The sequence below is a fragment of the Lactuca virosa genome, chromosome 5 (genome assembly GCF_052849685.1).
Source record: "Lactuca virosa cultivar CGN04683 chromosome 5, Lactuca_virosa_CGN04683_v6, whole genome shotgun sequence".
NCBI lineage: Eukaryota > Viridiplantae > Streptophyta > Magnoliopsida > Asterales > Asteraceae > Lactuca > Lactuca virosa.
Window position 1 is genome coordinate 123,147,825 of NC_136430.1, and position 21,691 is coordinate 123,169,515.

General features: G+C 35.7%; 2 protein-coding genes across 3 annotated transcripts; one reads left to right on the plus strand and one right to left on the minus strand.

The window, feature by feature from the left end:
* The first annotated feature begins 280 nt into the window (after positions 1–280).
* On the plus strand, positions 281–4,292 carry LOC145114710 (uncharacterized). 2 transcript variants are annotated; one of them, XM_079050787.1, is made up of 20 exons: positions 281–393; positions 659–740; positions 832–1,041; positions 1,135–1,349; positions 1,459–1,531; positions 1,634–1,690; positions 1,785–1,864; positions 1,951–2,013; positions 2,106–2,193; positions 2,266–2,368; positions 2,478–2,581; positions 2,673–2,746; positions 2,842–2,906; positions 2,965–3,140; positions 3,248–3,315; positions 3,401–3,461; positions 3,558–3,595; positions 3,697–3,765; positions 3,846–4,053; positions 4,135–4,292. In XM_079050787.1, the coding sequence occupies exons 2-20, from the start codon at positions 735–737 to the stop codon at positions 4,159–4,161; spliced, it is 1,785 nt and encodes a 594-aa protein (XP_078906913.1). In that variant the 5' UTR covers positions 281–393; positions 659–734; the 3' UTR covers positions 4,162–4,292. The 2 variants fall into 2 exon arrangements, with proteins under 2 accessions (XP_078906913.1, XP_078906914.1); XM_079050788.1 differs by lacking the exons at positions 281–393; positions 659–740 and having other exon boundaries at positions 936–1,041; positions 1,139–1,349.
* Positions 390–8,090, minus strand: LOC145111699 (uncharacterized). The gene is made up of 18 exons (XM_079047958.1): positions 7,776–8,090; positions 7,334–7,683; positions 7,132–7,246; positions 7,021–7,062; positions 6,550–6,612; positions 6,410–6,459; positions 6,291–6,318; positions 6,133–6,222; positions 5,877–5,987; positions 5,716–5,776; positions 5,526–5,639; positions 5,338–5,459; positions 5,180–5,249; positions 5,006–5,046; positions 4,818–4,944; positions 4,653–4,719; positions 4,535–4,567; positions 390–529 (listed from the first exon to the last, which is right to left on the minus strand). The coding sequence occupies exons 1-18, from the start codon at positions 8,088–8,090 to the stop codon at positions 397–399; spliced, it is 1,932 nt and encodes a 643-aa protein (XP_078904084.1). The 3' UTR covers positions 390–396.
* Positions 8,091–21,691: the final 13,601 nt, after the last annotated feature.

A 21,691-nucleotide genomic window follows, 5' to 3' on the forward strand; every position in this document is an offset into this window, starting at 1 on the left:
TGAGTTATGTACATTTTAAAAAACGAGAAAAAATGTCAAACCAGTCCGGATTTTTAAAACCAGGACCGGTTTTTATAAAAATGGACAACCGGTAACCGGACCTTATTACCATTCCGATTCCGGTTCCGGTTCGGTTCGGTTCCGGCGGATCTAACCCTCATCCTAGTTGGATGCTATGATGCTACATAGAAACATGATGGGATTGCTTACACTGTATACTGCCTTCCCCGTTCGTTGTCATCGTCAACTAAACCCCTGCAACCACCTTCTAAAACCCTACTGTTTCAGTCAATCACAATCGGCCGCCATGAAATCCCCCCTCGAAGAATCCGACGTAGGCATCTCTTGCTACATCTCCCCTCTCCCTGGTTTTCGTGGCATTCTCAAGCAAAGGTATCATCTTCCCCTCTCATATCCTTCACTATTTGAGTTCAATTGAGCTTTTGTAACTACCTTCGCTCGTCCTTTTGTCTGAAATCTCCTCTTTTTGTGTGCGTAATTCTTCCATCTCTCGTTATTACACTTCGATCTATAGGTCAAATGATGTAATTTAAACGATAAACATTCGTAATAATTCTGTAAAACGTGGAACAGTTGTGAATTTACATATAATTCAAATGAAGAATATGCTTTTTGATTTTATGTTTTTTGTTTACAGGTACTCTGAGTTTATAGTCAATGAAGTGGATTTGGATGGAAATGTTGTTATCATCTAATTCAAACGTGGAACACCAATGGAGGTCTGTTACCATCTCTTATCATCTAATTCACCATCATTTCCATTCATCTTAACATCTGAGTTTAACGATCTACTTTTTTTTTCAAGTTCAGACAGCAGAGGAACATGAATCGAAGACTACAAATCAACCAAATGGTAACCATTGTAGTGAAATTGAATCGTTTAGAGCTCTAGTTGGCGACTCTGATGCCAACTCCCTGAAGGAATTTATAGATAAGATAAATTCAAATGATGAAGATGGAGTTACAGTTACCAATACCTCCATTGTTCTTTCTCCAAGTTCTGATAAAGTTCATCGAACAGTAGGAATCTCTTTTCTCAATGTTTCTTTTCATCAACTATAGCTAATCAATAGTATGTGTATGTGTAATTTACTAATAATTTGCTCCCTTTAGGCAGTTCATAATTTTTTCAAAGAGAAACTCAAGTTCTTGGTTACAGACACAGTAGATGGACCTGAATCCTCATCAAAATGCATACGTGTGCGATTGAATTCAGGGGGGAATAATGAAAGAGGCAGAGGTTCTAAGAAGAGGAAAGGAAGAGATGAGACTCCTTATGATAGTAGAGGTTCAGATCATTGGCCTGAGCATCTTGGAAAGTTTCTCAGGTGGTGTCTACTATAGCAACATCCTTTCATTAATGACAATGTTTTACTTTTGAAGCTTTATATTCTTTAATATTTATTAATGACAATGTTTTGGAATCTTCATCTCCAGATTTCATCTTTGTAAGGAAAACAAGGATACACAAGAGGCATTAGGGGTGATTGGAAAGATGCTTGGCATTCAGGTTATTGTTGTTACTGTAGTGCTTACACATCATTTTGAGTAATTCAATGAAATTGGAATTTTTTTTAAATGATAAAATTGTTTATTGATTTTGTTTTTACAGCCAAGGGCATTTGGATTTTCTGGTACAAAAGATAAGCGTGCTGTAACAACTCAAAGGGTAAATATTAAATGTTAATATTTATTTATTTTTACATTTTCTCTCTATCTATGAAGTCTGAGTGTCTGACATTTTGGCATACTTGAAATTTCAGGTCACTGTATTTAAACAGCGTGCAAACAAAGTGGCTAATCTGAATAAAAGATTAATTGGAATTAAAGTTGGCGACTTTTCGTAAGTGCACTGAATTTACAACTTTTTTCTCATTTTTAATCAAATCTTTTAACACCCAAATGTTTGATTTTGTAATTTGTATTTAGTTATGTCAATGAAGGTCTTCTTCTTGGTCAACTCCATGGAAATCGATTCGCAATCACACTAAGGTTTGATAAGGCTGCATTTGTTAGATCATAGATGGACTTTATAGGGGTGTTTTCAATGATGAGGGCATTTACGTCTTTTTGCATCTTTGTAGGGGGGTGGTTGCAGATTCTGAGGATACTGTAAAAGTAGCAGCAGTTGCTTTAGGAAAACATGGATTTGTAAACTACTTTGGTATGCAGGTAATAAGGTGTCACTCACATGAATTAATTTATTTAAAAAAAGAAAATATTAATATATGGATTCTGAAACAGAGATTTGGGAGTGGTTCTATACCTACTCACCTTATTGGTGCTAAATTACTTAAAGGAGAATGGAAAGAAGCAGTGAGCATGATTCTTGATCCAAGGGATGGTGATATCCTTTTAGTTTCTGATCATCATCTTTTAAAAAAAAAAATTTATAAATTGAGAAAAAAATATGTTATTATAATGATTTGTTTTCTTTAATATAAGTTTTTGAATACAAAAAGATGACATAAGGAGGATTCGGGAATATTATAAAGAAAGTGAAGACATTGATGGGACTTTGAGACAGTTACCTCGCTTTCTTGTGGCTGAAAAGGCCATTGTAAGTTGCACATTTTTTTTTTAATTCAATGATAACTATTAAATAAATATTATATTTGATTTATGTTTATATATATTTTTTTGTTTATCAGCTGCAGTGTTTGAAAAAGTGTCCAGGGAACTACTTGCAAGCTCTAAAGGCTGTTCCTAGGACCCTTAGAATGATGTAAGTATTACTTTTTATTATTATTATTAATATCAAAAAAAGAAATTAGAAAATATGTCAAGTACTTGAACAATATGTTTGTGGTTTGTTTTCAGGTATGTGCACAGTTACCAAAGCTATCTATGGAACCATGCAGCTAGCATGAGAGTACAAAAATATGGTACGAATTATGTATGTTAAAAAAATATATTTATATTATTAATTGGGTTGTGTTTCAGGGAATGAGGAAGTAGTGTTGGGGGATTTGGTGTATTGTAATGAAGAAAGTTGTAATGAAATAAAGGAAGTCAAAGTCAATGATTCTGAATATGAACAGAATAATGATTCATTAGAGAATAATCATTTAGATGAGGCTGATGCACTTCCATCTGAAGGAACTTGTACCTCAGTAAAGGTCAGGAAATATCAACCTTATTATTTCATTTCTTCTTATTACATTGCAACATTATAGTTTGAAAACTCTACCCAATTATATATTTTCTTTATTTGCTTGTTTTACAGGTGGTTAACAAGGAAGACATTCTTTCAGGGAATTATACAGTTTCTGATGTTGTCCTTCCTTTACCTGGGTAAGTTGCTACATCCCACAAACTTCACACTTTATGTATCTTTAAACTTATTATTATTATTATTATTTTTTTTTTATTTGGGCAGTTCAAGGGTAATTTTTCCAAATAATGACATTCAACAATATTATCAAGATTTGGCTGACAAGGTGTGTTTTCTTGCTTCTCTTTATTCTTATATAAATATATTGTTAATTTCTGATTTTAGTTTTGAATTTCTTGTGTTATTTTTTGTTCCATGACAGGATGGTGTGAGCTTGATGGAGAGTATGCATAATGTCAAGTGAGTTCTTCTGCTTACTTTTTTTTTTTTTTTTTTTTTTTGCAAATATGATTAATAAAATACTTTTTATTTAATACTAATTTTGTTAATTCTTTTGGTAGGGAGTTTTCGCTAACCAGCATGACAGGAGCTTATCGGCGAGTATTTGGAAAAGCCAAGGATTTTGAATGGTATTTTGATTAAAAATAAAGAACAGTTACATTGCTTACATATAAAAAAATTGGAATTTTAATAAAAAATATTATTTCAGGGAGTTGATAAAGTATACAGATGTAAGCATCCCATTGGCTACGACCGATTTAGACATTGTTTCAAAGGCCAATGAAGGTGATGGTGTTAAAAAGGAGTCTTTGGAATTGGAATTGGGAGACCAGTTAGCCCTTAAATTGAGCTTCACACTTCCAGCATCTTGCTATGCAACTATGGCTATTAGGGAGTTGCTAAAAACATCAACTTCTGTAAGTGTTTTTTAATTTTTTTAATTATTAATTAATGTTGTGAATTGAGGAGGTACTTATATGAACTTCCTGATTTTTCAGACTGCATTTCACAAGACTTTAAATTAATTAGGAGATTACCGAGACTGAGTATCGAAGGAAACCAACACTTTTGGAAGCCTAGTCTAATTTATTATGCAATTTTGTACATTACTTTTGTTGTTTGTTTACAAATGTAGATTAATCGAGACTTAGGTGCATTATTTGTTTTAACATAATGGATTTAATGAATAATTACAAATATAAAAAAAAAATTAATGAAAATTAAAAATATAGAATTATATAGCAAGCACTATGTGGCCAATAATGTTACCATTTGGAGTTTGTTTGAGTCTTGCCACCATATATTAATTACACAAACTTGGACTCACTAATTGAATTAAAGAATTGAGAATTGAGAATTTATTATAACGCATCTAATTTCAAATCAATACTTACTTACATATGTAAAAGGTCTCGAAGATTGCCACGTGGCCTAATAAGAAAACAAAACAAACTAAAAGGAATGTCAGAAATTAATGTGCAATTGCCATTTATGTTGAGAGTCAGGGTCAACAAACTTGCGAGATGCTTGCCACAATTGAGCTTCGATTCCCAATTTGCGAAGCTCAACAAGTCCACGCTCAACTTCAACAAGGAGGGAATATTAATAAATCATCACTATTACTTGCATCTATTAACCAATAATATTAATATCCAACATATATGGGTAAAAAAATAGGTACCTTCAACAGCATCATGTGAAGTAGGTGGATGATCACTTTGATTGATCCAGAAATGCAATCGCTCATCTACAATATCTACTTCTAACCCATGAATTTTTACTCTTCTCCAAAAATATATCAGCCAACCCTGTTTTTGGAGGATTATAATCTTATATTAAACTTATACAAATGTACTTTCAAATTATTACCTGCTTAAACCGCACATCATCTGCCTCCTGTTTACTCAACTCTGAGAAAAAAAAAAAAAACGTTTACATTTTCTATTTTCTTTATAAGAATAAAGATTCATTTCAATAAAAAAAAAAAAAAAAAACTTGCTAGGATATGGGAAAAACATTTACAGGTTTGAGATTAATGCACACCTGTCAAACCAGATTTTAGTATAGTCGGCCTCCGTTGCTGAGCCATTGCAAGTGCTACTGCATCCTCTATCTGTTTGATAAAAAGAATAAAAACAGGTTTATTTTATATAAAAAAAGAAAACTAATATAATATAATAATAGTAAGTGTAAACAAAAACCTTTAAAAGGCTCAATTCCCTTAGACCTCTTTCAACTAAAAGCATACTTTCCACACTTCCCTCTCCTGAAATTTCCCTTGCATCCTTTGGAACTTTCTCTCTTTCCTCTTCATCACTCTTTTCTATTCATACTAAAAATGTTTAATGTTTCTTAAAACCAATCTAGTAAATGTAAATGACTATATTACCCATCAGCTTTTCATCTTTTGCCATCTGTCCAGCAGCCACTACAACTTCAACAGGAAGAGGAGCAAATGATGACCAGTATTCGTATCTTGTTCCAGCAATTTCTGCATGAATACCTGTCATATATATAACCCATAAAAACTACAGGGACCAAAACTGTAATTAATTCATTTCCTTATCAAAATTGTATACCATGTTGAACACATAAACTCCAATACCAAGAAAGCCAACATCTCTTTAAAACCAACTCTTCCTAAAAAAACACATAACATAGTGTATTGTATTCATTAACATAATTAAATAAACAAGTGAATTTATTTAATAATGGTTAGAAAAAAAAAACTAATAAATACCACTTCTTCTTGTGTGAGTAGCATTCTTTGGAACATTGTTTTAAGTGATTTAACTTCACTTTCAGTCTCATGAAGTTGTTCCATGATAGATGTTGCTTCATCCCTAGCAGTCTTATGAAGTAAAATATTAATTAGAATCCAGTCAACACTCAAAGTTTATGTTATGTTATGTTATGAATCATAAATGTTTTTATAGTGTAATAATAATCATGATTAAAAAAGTAAACGTACAATATAGATTTCTGAATATGAATACCTCAGCTTCCACACGAAGAGCCTCCATAGCCCCCCCTCTAATACCAATATTTACTCCTCCATTTTGTTCTATTGCAGCTTTGAAAGCAGCCTGAAAGAAATTTATTTATCCCTTACATTTATTATTTATAATGTTGAAAATTCAAATATAGTACAAACCTCCCTTTGTTGTAGAGATGCCTCCTTCCTAAATGGCACAAGATAATGAGAAAGTGTTTAAAAAATTGAGTTGGAGAGATGTAAATGTAATACTAGATTACTAAAATATTTGTTCTTGCCTGCTTAAAAGTTTGGCTTCTAAAGAAACACCTTCTCCAAGATGAGCAACCTATCAATAAATGATTGTCTTTTTTGAGTTTTAAATCATATATTAAAAGAACCAAAATATAAGCAGATAAAAGTTTTAACTTTTAATTACCTGTTTCTCAAGCTGTCTAGCCCTCATTTCTGCTTCTTCATATCTTTCCTCAGCAATTCGAAGCTGGAAAAAAAAATTATAAATTAAGATGTATATATAATAGTCAATGATCAGTCTTTTGATATTTGTTCTAACCTAAATACTGTATTTTGTTAAGAGGGGAAAACAGAAGAACGAAAACATGATTGTCCTTCTTGACGAAATTAACACCATCTGAAAATGGGACCAAAATTGCTAAAACAAAACCTAGGTCCCAAAATTGCACAAAATCACGATATTCAGGGACCATTTTTGTAAATTACTCTGCTTTAGCTTTACATACCTAACATTATTCTAACTCTTTGATAGCTTATGACAGTATAATGCACTCAAGGACTGCATTAATCCTATTATATCTGGACATGATGCTCGAAATTCGAGTTAAACTTGTATATAAATCGGGGATTAATGATCAAAGTTTATTGTGATTACCTTTTCAATCAAACTCTCGTTTTCTTCCTGTAGCATGTCAATCTGCAATTAGAATATAAACTGTTAATGGCGTCCGCAGGTGGGGTGGGAGGGAGGGAGTTGAGAGTTTACATCATCTTCCAGAGCAGAAGTAGAAGCAGTAGCAGAAGTCGGAGCGGAAGCAGTAGCAGTAGCTGGACGTTGGTTACTAGATTCCCTTGCGAAAACACCCAGATCCAAAGAAAACCTGCTCAATTTGAAAATATAGAAGATGATTTACACAAAAATCTGCTCAAATTGAAGTGATCTATCTATCGGGAAATTTTCAAAATACCTTTTATTCTTTTGAGCATCAGGCTGCGTGTCTCGACCGGAGGTTGGCCTTAGTGACAAATTAACACTGGGAGGCACCATGGCGACTGGCTTCATTGCTAAACTTGGACGACCGGCTGAGATAGCCCGAGCAGACGATGGTTGTTCCATAGAGCGGCAACGTTGTGGCGATCGATTAGCTCGAGCAGAATTAGGTTGAACATGTTCGACAGTAGTGATTGATGGAGCTGAGCGAAGGCTATTGGAAGTATGGTCAGATGAAGAACGGGCTGATTGAGATTGAAATTGTTCGTGGTTTATTACTGGTTGAGATGATCGGCCGATACGTGGAGTTGAAGCTGTGTGAACTGTCTAATACAAGATAATTATACAATTGTTATGTCATATCAACAAAATTATAGCATCTAGATGACATGGAAATCATTTATTGCAGGTATACATACCATAGGCGAACGATGCCGGATTTGAGACCTTCCGGTGGCAGGGGCGGAGGAGGAGGAGGTGGTGGCGGGTGGACTAAAATCAGATAAGAGATCGTCGTCATCTTCGCTATCATCCGTTTGCTGATGAGACATCATTTGAGCAAGCCTCTGTGCCGCCTCCTTGGTGTTCTGTGACCTCTTCACAATCGATCCTGAACGCGAATGCCGGTGAATCGTCGGAGATGCTGCACCACGAGACGAAGCCATCGGTGGCGACAATTGGTCGTCACTGCCACCACCAGGGGTTACGCTCTTCGAATCTATTCCACGATCCATTACTGCATGATAGTAAAAATGCAAGGTGATGATACACAATTTGAGATGTTCATTCGAATTGATTTTGATAATTACTCAGTCATAATCACCCCATCAAAAACACAATCGCATATCGCATTGCTGATTCTTCCATTGCAACGCGATAGATGGCGATTCACTCAAAAAATCATATCATCGCTACAAATTAGTTAGATGAATTAAGTTGTAAAGATAGTAACTAACCCACCTGCGATTGATAAAAAATGGGAGCTGCTTTGATGGAAACTCCGATCACATTCTAAGATGATAACAGTATCATCATGGAGGGAGTCTTTCTCTAGAGAGAACAAACAAAAAGTTTAATGGAATTAATTATTATTATTATTATTATTATTATTATTATTATTTATCTAATTAGTTGGTATTTTTTTTCTTTCCATAATAGTAGTAATTTATAGCAATAACAATGTATTAAATAAAATAGACAAAACTACAAAATTGGTATGTATGGTTTTGCAAAAACTATGGATAGAGTTTAAAATGTTTCCGACTTGTATGAAATGTCCAAAATCAATAATTCTAATTTTTGGTGGTTTAGGTCTGTGGAAGAGTTGAAAGGACAATTTTGTCTTTATAATTTCTTTTTTCATTTTCATATATTGATTAGTTAGGTTTTATAATTCAAAAATAAAAATTAGGCCCACCTTACCCCACTATACCAGGTCGTACCTTCTCCCTCTATTATCGACTCTCTTTCACCTCCTTCTTCTAACCCACCTCCGGCGAGAGCATTGTTGAGAAAAATCCAAGAAACGCAAGCACACATGTTGGGTTTACTCTATGATCGAACAACAGTAGGGATTTCAAGGTCCGGTTTTAGAGGAGATGGATCTGAAAGCAGGCCTGACAAAACCTCCCTCTCGCAAACTGAGGTCCGGCAGAACCCCTTTCTTGCAAACTGGTGGCGGCAATCATTTGGGCTAACTCTGGTGGTTGTGTCGCCTATCTATGCCTCCCAATTAACTCTGATGGTTACTTCCCCCTCTCAACCTCAGTCAACATCTCTGTCCCAGGGAGTCATCACAATTCATACCTCTCGATTTGTTCTGATTCTCAAGAACCTAGCATCTAAACAAGACCCATTTGTGAAATCAAGAATAAAATTAGGAAGAACTAAGGAAATCAAACCCCGATGTGTGTCTACACATGTGTGAAACCCATATTAGGAAGATGAAGATCTAGTTCGAAAATCACCACAAAAAAATTCACATACGACGGAGCCGCTACCCTTCTCGTCAAACTTAAGGTTTCGAGGCATTTTGTAGTAGTTGCCAATGGTGTATTTATATCAGAGCTTTTGGTAAGGAAAGATGGGGTTATGGGTAAATATTTATTGTAGCTGTGGCATTGGAGCTTCATCAGGAAATGAATGAGGGTTTGTGAAATGTAATGCTCGCAGATTCAAGCTAGACATTAAAGATGAAATAGAAAATATTAGCTAAAGATGTAGTAGTCATGATGAATATCTCGTGGATGTAAATAACGCTTAAATTCGACATCGTATGAAGAAGTTATACTTTGAAGTTTCACAATTAAACCAACACGACTATGTGCGTCATAAAAATGAATCAGAGACAGGTTGCTTATTAGCCTAAGTTATCTAAACGAAAGTCGTAATATATGTAAAAACGAACTCATGCATACAGAGAACGTCCAAATCTGACTTCATATAAGAAAGTTATGATTTTTCGAAGTTTCAGTATAGCAGTATGCGACTCAGAAATCGAATTTTTGATCGGTCGATTGTTAGGCAAAAACAATCAAAATGAGAATCGAAGATATCGTGAATAGGAGTCTATTGATATAAAGATAGTTGAGAACGGATGTCGCATGAAAGAGTTATGATTTTTATACAGACTTTAACACTCTAGCCTGTTAAAAATACAACTTTAAAAAAAATTGAGAATTAGCTGACGAAGTTTAAATTAAAGTTGTAATACTCGTTGATAGCTATGCATTGATATAAAGAACGTCGAAAATGAAGCTCATATGAGAAAGATACAAATTTTTGAAAAAACTGAAAATTTGTGTGCGCACGGCGCGCAGGCGCTTCTAGAAAAAGCGACGCGGACCACCCAGAATATGCCACTTGTCGCAAGGCGAGAGGATCGACGTGTCTGGAGTGCACGACATGCCTAGTCGAAACTCAGCCTATAAATAGAGCAATTAGCACTCATTTATCCTCACACTTTCACCAAACCCTCTCTGCAATTCTTTGATATATTAGCTCGAATTTCTCGTAGTATTTTAGGATTTTAAACTCTGGAGTCTCTAAGAGCCCGGGAAGTAGAAGCTCTCGGGTCGTAGTTCTGCCAGTACAATTTCTGGACTTTTGTCAGGATAATCTTTGTAAGTTAAGCTACACTTATATTGCTGTAACACCCAGTTCCTGGTATGTATTTAAAGTAATAAGTTATTCATTTTTTTACATGAACTCGACGAGTTGGACGCCCCAAACTTGTCGAGTAGAGATGGATTTGGATGCGGGTTATGAAGTCTACTCGACGAGTTGAGAGCATTAACTCGACGAGTAGGCCTGGCAGAATGAAACCCTAATTTTAAGGGTTTTGCACCCTATTTAATCACCTTAACCTCCAAATGCCGGCCTCATTTACAGCCTTTATTGTCCCAAATCCTAGCCAAGAAACCCTAATCCACTTTTGGAGAGATTTGAGCATTTTTGTGCATCCTTTGTGATTTTAAAGCTTGTGAAGGATGGAGAAGCTTGGGGATTCAAGGGGAAGCTAGTAGATCCAGAGTTTGAGCTGCATTTCTGACTCATTTGAGGTATAAAGTTGATACCTTGGCTTTCTATTACTTAGATCTTCATTTAGGGTAGTATGTTGTCACTTTTGGGCCATATTGAAGTCATTTTCGGGATTTGAGTATATAATGACGTGGTGACTTCAGATCTAGGCACTCATGAGCTTGTGAGGCTTAAAGTTGCCAGCTTTATCAAGCCTTAGCCCTTCTTCATGCCCTAGATCTCTTATATAGCTTAGTTTTGGTGTTTCTAGCTTCATGACACCATACATGGACGTAAAGTTAGCAACTTTATATGGTAACTTAGTTCTAGGGGACCAGATCTATGGTTTGGAAGCATTGGATTCGATTGGAAACAGCTGAATGAGTATAGACTAAGGGAACTCGACGAGTTGTTCATGCAACTCGGCGAGTTGGATCATGATACCTAACTTTTTCTGATTCCTGAGCAAACTCGGTGAGTCTAGGAGACGACTCAGCGAGTTGGTTAAGGTTTTCCTAGTTTTGAAGATTAAAGAACTCGGCGAGTTCAATGAAGGACTTGACAAGCTGTAGTGAAATGTCCCGATTCTGTTGATAGGAGAAACTCGACGAGTTCGTGCAAGAACTCGACGAGTTGGATCGTGATTTCTGGGTTTATGATTCATGGAACTCGACGAGCTGATGGATCAACTCGACGAGTTGAGTCAACTCAGGATGTTGACTTTGACCAGAAGGCTGAATTTGACCAGGGTGTTGACTGTGACTTTGACTTTGACCAAAGTTGGCCGGTAAGGGGTTATGGGTATGAAAGGGTAATTAAAGAAGATCTTTTGTTGTAGGAGATTGAGTGGAGTTGATTTCAGAGCCGAGGACAGTTCAGCTACTTCACGACAGTTGAGGTGAGTTACCTTCCAGTAAAATTGGGTCGAAGGCACCAATGTCGGCCCACTAGTAAGTGTTATAGTAGAGATGATTGTCTTTGTGTTAATTATCTGGCATGCCACTATCTGTTATGCTTTATGTGCTAGTATGCTATGATATTATGTGATAGTGGTAGGAGGGGTAGGATAGGCTCCAGTACCGGTCGAAAGGACCGAAGGGGTAGACCAGCACCCTGATATGCTAGGCAGTATGTGACTTATGTGTTTATGTACTAGGATATTATATGTAAGAAGTAGGGGGTGAAATAGTCCCCGATACCGGTCAAAAGGACCGAAGAGGTAGGCCAGCACCCTGATATGCTAGACAAGGTATCGGTTGAAAGGGTCGAATGGTAGGCCAGCACCCTGATATGCTAGGCAAGGTATTGGTCGAAAGGGCCGAAGGGGTAGGCCAGCACCCTGATAAGCTAGACAAGTTACCGGCTGAGAGAGACCGAAGGGGTAGGCCAGTACCAGCATGTTAGACAATATGTTTATTGTATTGTATGTGGTATGATGGGGGAACTCACTAAGCTTTGTGCTTACGTTTTTAGTTTTTGTTTCAGGTCCTTCTTCGAAGGGAAAGGAGCTGGCACGATAGCAGTGCATCACACCATGATTTTCTGCACTATGATGTTCTTGGGATTTGTACTCTGACATTATTATCTTATGACATGCTTTGAGACGTATGACTTATGGGTTTTTATGATATGAGATAACTTAATGAAGTTTTCAATAATATGTTTTATGAATTATTATATTACAAATGAATTTTTTGGCCTTGGATTTTGGGATGTTACAAGTTGGTATCAGAGCCTTGGTTTGAGGGATTCGGACACACCTTCGGGGGTGTCTGGACTCAAATCGAGGGTTTGAAAGATTTTTACAAGAAAATATTTTTTCTAAAATTTAAAATAAAGAGTTTTGAGAAAGAACAAGGTGTGTGATGCGTGCAATCGGCCGAGCTCAAGTAAGTTTTCCCCAAGATACCCATACATGTTATGATTATGAGAACTGCATGCTAGATTATGAGAACGTCATTGCCTACGCCTTGAGGCAGCTGAAGCCTCACGAGGCAAACTACCCGACGCACTACCTGGGGTTGGGGAAGACTATTTTGTTGTTTAGTTGACCACGACGCGACTGGTCAAAGGTCACGACGTGCAGGCCGTTGACTGTTGATTTGACATTGATTGTTGACTTGTTGACTAGTTTGATTTTTTAGTCGAACTTAGAGGTTTTGAGCTATACACTAATGGTTAGCCTATGTTTGGTTTAGGTGGTTCGTGTAGCTGATCCTTTGGAACATCGGATAACCGGATTTAGCTATGGGATTCAAGTGAATTTTCTTAATGTATTACTTAAGACATAGTTGTTATAACATGTGAAACGTCCCAAAAATATGATCCAAAAATTTCATTTTTAATTTAAGTAAAACAATATTCCAACATCATCCATACATCCCAATTAAAACAAGTGTATAAAAGATCCTAAAATCAGAAGGAAATATCAAGTGCGGAATCCATGTGGTGTGTGCAATGCAGTCATCCCGAGCTCTTCCCCTTAGAACCGGAAGTACCTGAAACATAAACTGAAAACCGTAAGCACAAATCTTAGTGAGTGTTCCAAAATACCCCATACCATACATAAGAAATTATACATTGGCCCCCCGCCCTCCATCGGGTCCCGCCTGGTATCGAGTCCTACTCGGCTTCGGGCCCTGCCGAGAATACATATCTGTTATTCTTAGGCCTCGCCTGACATCGGGCCTACCCATTATTCACATATTGTATACATATCACACATTCATGCTAACACATACAATGATCATAAAACAATAGCATACAAATCCATCATCGGGCCTCGTCCGACATCGGGCCCCGCCCGACATACGTAGCAGCACACACTACATGCAAGGGTCACGCAGACTCCTAGCATCCTAACATAATCAATAAGGGCCGACATTGGTGCCTTAGACTCTCTAAACCAGTGAGTAAACTCACCTCGAACAGTTGAATCACACGAATAAATCTCTGGCAGTTGGTCCGAAAAATCCCCGAGCTATCAATACCAAATAACATCCAATTAACACTTGGATTCCATTCTATAACCAATAATCCATACTTGGGGTAAAATGACCATTTTACCCATGGCCTAGCTTGATCCAAGACTAAGGCCCAAATCCACAATCTAAAAGGCCCAATACCAAATGATCCTTTAGGGCCCACTTATGGCCCAATTTTCCAAATTGGGCCCAAGCCCAAATATGGTCCTTACCCTAAAGCCTAATAAATTTCCTTAGCATAGAAACTTGATTTCAGATGGCCCAACTAATCCCCAACCTTCTAAGCCCAAAACATGGCCCAAAAGGCCACAGAGTACGCACAGCGTACTCCCATTTACGTTTGGCGTAATTGTCAAAAGGCCAAAGAGTTCGTTAAGCACTTAATGCTTAATACCAAACGTCCAAATCATGGATCTAGCTCCTAATAGACCTCTAAAACCATAAACTCACTGACTTGGTGACTTTGCATTCCTTAAAAGGTCCCAGCTTTAAAAATATGGCAATCTACTTCCACAATAAGGGTCTAAACCCATGCATGGGTGATTCTCAACCCAAAAGATGCTAACTTTAAGGCTTAGAAACCCAAAAACGTCAAGAGGAACAACTAATAACTTCTGAAATTGCATCAAGCCACCAAATCTCTCTCATGGGACCAAAAGTTAACCAAAACCAAGCTAGAACTAGATGTAAGCTATAACACAACAAGTTCAGAGCTTTATACCTCTAATGAGTGCCAAATGATGAAGATGTTACAGATCTACAAGCTCTCACTCCTCCAATGAAGCTTCAAGATGATCTCCTTCCTTCAAAACACCAAAATACACTCAAAAAGTCCTTCCAAGCTCAAGAACACTCAACAATGGAGTTAGGGTTTTGTGGAGGCTGATTAGGGACAAGAGGGAGGCCGATAGAAAAGATCCTTGGGAGATAATGTTCTTTAAATAGTGCTCAAACCCTAAATACTAGGGTTTTGGGGTCTGGACACGTACGCCGCACGTACGTGCATGGCATCCATGTTCCTTTTACTCTAGTACGCCCTGCATACATGGGGCGGTACGCCCCGTGTACGACACACCCCAAGCCCAAAATGGATAAGTCCAATGACTTCAAGGCCCAAAATCAAAATAATTAAATAACCAAATTTAAATAAATACCTTAGAATTACCGGGCGTTACAATTCTCTCCCACTTGAATCATACCTTAGTCCAATGACTTCAAGGCCCAAAATGGATAGTGCTCTCTCATCTTGTCATTTGGCTCCCAAGTCCACTCCAACCCCTTGCGGTGCTACCACTGCACCTTCTCCAATTCGACAACCTTGTTCATCAGGGTCTTCGTCTTCTGATCCAAAATCGCCACCGGTCTCTCAATATAATTCAGGTGGTCATCCACTTGAATATCCTCCAATAGTAAAACTGCGGAATCATACACCAAACACTTTCACGGCTGAGAAACATGAAACATGCTATGAATCTGACTGAGCTCGGTGCGAAGATCTAAACGCTAAGCTATTGGATTTAGTGTCTAAGCCCATAACTAGGACTGGGATGTACTTGACCCGATTGTAGCATGGTCCTTTTGGGTTGCCTTCATCAGTGCAATTTGATAGGATGGACTTTTGAGAATAAGGCTATTTATGATTTGTTAATATATTACAAGTATAATATATTAATATGAAATCATATTATTTAATTAGTATTGATCAAGAATTAATTTGGAATTAATTTAGTGATCAAAAGAGACTAATTAAATATATGGGGATTGTTTGTGTAAATCAATGATTCTAATAGTGTGGGGTAATGATCCATGTTTATTTAGGATGGGCTAAACCAATGAGATAATCCATGGATAGTCCATGGAAGTTAACCCAAGGAGCCTAAGTATATGAAAGGTCATTAGGGTTTACAAAGTGTAACCCTAGCATTTGTCACACTATAAATAGAGTGCCCTAGAGACAAAATCGGTTGACCCATCATTCCAAGAGAGTGATACATGATTTTTGAGCTTGCTAACCTATTCTCTCAAGCCTCCTCTTGCATATGGTGTTTGTGAACCATCAGAGGCATCACACTTGAGGTGCTCAAGCTTTCAAAGGTCAAGAACTATAAGTCCTTCTAAGAGGTAAGTCATCTAACTAGTTGTATCATTCAGTTGTTCAAATGTATGATAGTTAGGACAATGCTTTGGAAAAATGAAAAGATGCATGTATAATTAGAGAAAAAATAGATCCAAAGCATTTAGGGTTACATGTTCACTAATTTTTATATTGCTCAAAACTCAACAGTGGTATCAGAGCCTAGGATTGTTTTATATTATATTTGATGCTCACTAATTTTTCAAAGCTGAAAAAGTCGAATTTCTGGCCTCTGACTGCTGAACTCGACGAGTCCATGAACTGACTCGACGAGTCCACTCAGTAAAAGAGCAACTCGACGAGTCCAGTTCATGCACTCGTCGAGTAGCAGGCTCTGGTTCCAGAAATTCGAGTTTCTTGGCCTGGTATGGATTGGGAACACTACCACAAGCTGTTTTGGATCATTGGAAATGTTTTTTATGATGTAGTAGTGCTTGTACTCATCCAACTACAAGATAATTGTCAAAGTTTTAAAATAATTGTTGTTTTATATGATAAACAAAATTGCTTGTAAATTGTTGACTTGAAATTATCTTGTTTATGAGTTTAGTTAGATCATGAATTATGTGATAATTTTAGTTGTTAGAAAATTGATCTAAATGAATTTTAATGACCTCCATAACTTGTCCTCAAGTTATGGAAAATGAAAAGTCTCATACATTAAAATGGCATTAAACTCATATGTTATGAAAATGAAAGGATATTTGTCAAATATTAAGATAATAAGTTAATTATTTGTATTATTTGATATGAATTGCCTTGCCACATGAGTTAGATTAGATCAATAGAATATTATATGATAATTTTTCCTTGTTAGAATTGATTTAAATATTCTTTAATGAGTTCTATAACTTGTCCTCAAGTAATGGAACATAAAAAGTCTTTTCATAAATGTTTTAATGAACTCCATAACTTTTCCTCAAGTTATGGATTATCAAGAGTCTTTTAATAAAACACACATTAAACTAATAAGTTATGGATATGAAGAGTTTTGAAAAGTTTCAAAACTTTCCCTCAAATTTTGGAATTTGTAAAGTCTCACTTTTGAAACATTTAAATTCCAAACCTTAGAACTTTAAAATTTTAAAATTCAACCCTTATACTTTATAATATTAAAATTTAATACTTATATATATATATATATATATATATATATATATATATATATATATATATATATATATATATATATATATATATATATATATATATGAGACAAGTCGGTCTTACCATTAGTAGGCCTCATTCATGAAGCCAGTCTATAAGGAGGTATAAGGTTACTGCCTATAAAATGGCAGTTTAGTGGGTGTCCACTCTCACCCACCGCTTCCTTGACTGGTGGAGGATCGTTAGCCGAACGGGTAGGATAGGACATTAATTCTCCCTCATTAAAATTATAATGATAAATATAAAGTAACTAAATTTTTGTTAAATTCCCAATCTTAGTTACTTTAGGAAAATGTGGAAATGGTGCTAATCCATGAAATTGCACTTTTCACCCTGTTAAGTCATTAGTGGAGCGTGTGTGGTTAACCGACACACTAATCTAGGACTGACAGTGTGTGGCACAGGGTAGGTTGATGTTAATCTTAGATCAATGGAGTGTGTGTGGTTAACCGGCACATTGATTAGCTGATTTGTAACATTGGGTGTACCAAACTAATTTGCATGGTTATTCACACCTTGTTTGTGATCCTCGGCATCCCAGTCACAAACTTGAAGGGAACAATCGATATTTAAACATGCCTTTGAAAAGTTCAATGAATCTCAAAGATCTAGGAATTTCAAACCAATTAAAACTTAATAAGTTATTTCGTTTTTCATGATGGAAATTGGTAAATCGTCATTTACCTACCTTTAAATATTTTAAAATTGGATTACAACATCGCTCTTCGTAATTGTAAAATATTGTGTTGGGTCCTAGCCTTAATATTTCGTTTTGAGTGTTATATTAAGGACTTAAATCAACTAACTTGAATTTCTTCCTTGTAGATGAAGATGATATTCCACAATATCATACTTGACTTCCTCCACCTCCTCCAATAATTCTCCCAGACCCACATGTTCGAAGACTTGAAAAGTTCAAGGTCACTCAAGCCCTATTGGCTAGTAAACTTCCATAGACATTGACAATGGAAACATTGGAAGTCCAGAAAAGATTTCTTTTTCCGAGAGAAAGAGAAAGGCTAAGTCTGAGATTGTACCGTGTACCATTCCCAAAGAGTACATTTGTTTCTATTGCCAAGAGAAGGGACATTGGTTGCGAAGTTGTCGTATCTACTTGAAGGACCATAAGGATGGTAAAGTCAAAAAGTTTGAATCTGCTTCAGGTAAGTCCACTATCTAACTCTACTAAGTTCCTATTTGGAGATTCTTAATACATGAAGTGACATGGTTGCATTTTGATGTTTTGTAGGATCGAAGAAAAGAAAGGAAGTTTAAAAGTAAGAGCATGTTGAATCTGATTGCGAAGAGATGGATTTCGATCGCATGGTTCGAAGATCGGATTTTTGAAGCTGCTGCTTAGGATTTATGATAGCTTGCTTAGGAATATGTAATAACATAGTTTTCATTTGTACTTGCATTGTAAGGAAAAGTTTTTCCGCATTTTATAAATAAATAAAATTCTGATTTTATCATGTTTTATATTATATTTCCTTACAATGGCATTTGTGAAACTTGATGTTTGTATGTTTTCTAGCAATGTTGATAATGGATTTGATTCTTTCGTTTGTGGTAGTGTCAAATTTTACCAAATAAGGAAAGATTCTCTTCACCTAAGTTTCAATTGGATAGAAACTTGGAATCATGCAACTTGTATTGTATGATGAATGAGAATTTTCATCTTTGGGAAATTAAGTCTAATTCCTTGTTCACATGTATGTGTGAGTCAATTGAAGGACTAGGGATCGGGTACACTTGGTTGTGCGCTGGTCAGGTCCACCACAAAGAAAACTAAGACTATTCGTCATGATTTACTAAAGTTTAGTAAATATGGTTATGATTACATGTTTAAGTATAATTCTGAATCATTGAAAAAGTTTCAATGTACAGCAGGACAAATAAGAAGAATCAAATTAGGCAGAAGGATAAAAGTTTCTCCAATCTGAAAAGATGGGAGAGTACTTGAGTATCATGTTTTATGATCATATTAATGATTATGAAAACCATATCACAATTTGATCCTCTCAAGGACGCCTTAGTGCATTTGTTTGGCTAAGAAGAGGAATCATGAATTGTTGAAATTGTTAAATCAATTAAGATGAATCATACTTCGTTCCAAAATCAAATCTTAGAATCACACTCCAAGATTGTATATTGAGTGACATATCAGCAAATGTAGAGTAAAATGTTTTCTACTCTTGTACATTTGAAATTGGTAAGTTGTGATGTTTTGGATAAAACAAAGACCAACTAAGACCAATTGTGTGAAGTGTTTGTCTTGATAAGAAACCACACTAACTCTTGAATATTTGTTGTCAAGTAATGTTTCTTAAAAAAGAGAATCTTGTATGTCAAGAGGTCAGTGGGAGTCTTAAAGGTCTTGAAAAGTTTCAAGAACTAATCAAGAGTAAACTTATTGTTAATCACTAGAACACAACTTGAGGTTTGTAACCTATTGTGTTGACATATTCTTGTTTCCGTACCCATTCCAATTGAAGTTGACTGTGCATGTGATTTCTATGAGTTCTCAATTGTTTGCATAACAACTTGGAAGCAATGGTAGGTCCTTGAGCTGCCAGGTGGCAAGAAATAAGGATTGAACAAGTTCGGTCCATATGAGTTTGGATTTGTCACTAACCTTGTCTTATGATTATGGTTATGACAATTTCACATGGATAGAAACACACACACCATAAAATCTAAGTGTCATAAGGTTTCTCTCCAATTCATGAAAATGATTGTGAGAAAACACTTTCACTAAGTAGATTTTAAGGAGATACCATTTGTGATATTTGCATTCTCAAATTCGATTATGATTACAACATCCCTCTTCATAGTTAGATAAAGGATTATCGAAACATCTCGTATCAGAAATATGAACTTTGGTAAGAAAGTCAATAAGTATTGATTTCTAGAAGTCCAATTGATTTTTGATACATGTCAAAGCTAGTGGGAGCATAAGTGTTATGCCAGTAAGATAAAAATTATTATGCTAGTGGGAGCATAATTATTATGGTAAGTGTTGCAAGTTAGCAATGCTAATTATAGAAAACAAAGTTTCAATTCGTAAAGTTGCAGGGTTGAAAAGTTGTTTTTCTATAATTAAGGGAGATGAACTTATACTACATTTTTTAATTCTAAAAGCTTAGATTGAGATTTTTAATCAAATTTAGTTAAAGACATATATGAATGTTATGTTGAAAAGATTCGACATAAGGAAATTCTATATATGGAAATGTTAATTGCATTCTCAAAATTCGATTATGATTACGGTATCCCTCTTCATAGTTCGAATTATGAGAACATGGCAAATAGAAATATTATAGCAAAAGACTGATCAAGTATCATGTCTTTATGTAAGACATTATGAATCGTTTCCTATATGTTTCAGATATAGGGTCGATTTCATATGCTATAATATTCATGTGTTCTAATTTTCCAAATGCCTAGGGCATTAAGAGGGGAAAAGGACTAGAACTAAATATGACTAAAGTGGTTAAACAACTGTCAAGAACAATCTAAGGTTCTCTAAGGATTGGTTGCTTATGGATAGTTGGAAGTATAGTAATGAATGGACCATATTGATATAATTCTAAATAGATAGGATTCTGTTAAGAATGGATAGTCATATGGCAATTATGGAAAAGTTTCCATAATGGGAGTTGGATATCAAGAATATATGAGTAAGTTAGAAACTTTATGCAAAGAAGGATGTTCAAAGGAATGTAATTTAAATTTGAGACTTTATCTCCATGGAATTGTCTTGTAACAATCTCCAGAGGAATACTTTGTAATACCGTTGGTCAAGTCTCTATGAATTTTGGTACCTAGACATTACAAAATGAATCTTTGCATAATAGTTTAGAACTAACACATTCTAAAAGTGGCAAGAATTTCGTATTCTTACACTTAAGGATTTGGAATTGTGAAATGAGTTTAATTGGGAATCAAATTATTTATTTCACAATGTAAGGACCATAGGTAAACATAGTGTGCATGCTTGGAGCATGGGATAACTATTGTTTTAATTCAAGTATTAAGTTGATCAATTGAAACATTATACAATGAATAATGAGTAATCAATATGGTGATTAAATAAAAGGCGTTTTATTTACGCTCAAAAGTTTTGGGGCCATATAGGACTAGTATTATTCTTGTGTTTCACTTTGCATGTTTTGACTTCCAGAATAATAAGATTTAATCAAACTATCCACAGTCGATCATACGTTGGAAGAAAGTATGAAAGAAGACTGTCATGAAGTGGATTGTTGATTGTCTAAGGCGTTAGAAATAGCAACAGGTTTGCTACACCGTTCATGATTACTTCTGAAATAAGATTTGAGTATTGGATCAACCCTCACTCACTTGAATCACGTCATGGAATTTATCACGAGTGATTGTGAGACGATAATATCATATAAGTCTTCAAACCTAGATATATGAGTTGTTGACTATGAGTTGGTTGTACATTGATAGTACGAAAACGCATTGGTAACTCGATGTTATACAACGTGTTGTTGTGTATGATTCAATG

Coding starts and splice junctions, on each gene's coding strand:
- LOC145114710 (XM_079050787.1), top strand. Junction 3,141..3,247: donor GAACTTGTACCTCAGTAAAG/GTCAGGAAATAT, acceptor CTTGTTTTACAG/GTGGTTAACAAGGAAGACAT. Junction 4,054..4,134: donor TGCTAAAAACATCAACTTCT/GTAAGTGTTTTT, acceptor CTGATTTTTCAG/ACTGCATTTCACAAGACTTT.
- LOC145111699 (XM_079047958.1), bottom strand. CDS start 8,090: ATGGATCGTGGAATAGATTCGAAGAGCGTAACCCCTGGTGGTGGCAGT. Junction 7,684..7,775: donor TCCGGCATCGTTCGCCTATG/GTATGTATACCT, acceptor ATCTTGTATTAG/ACAGTTCACACAGCTTCAAC. Junction 5,988..6,132: donor CTCTTCGTGTGGAAGCTGAG/GTATTCATATTC, acceptor TTACTTCATAAG/ACTGCTAGGGATGAAGCAAC.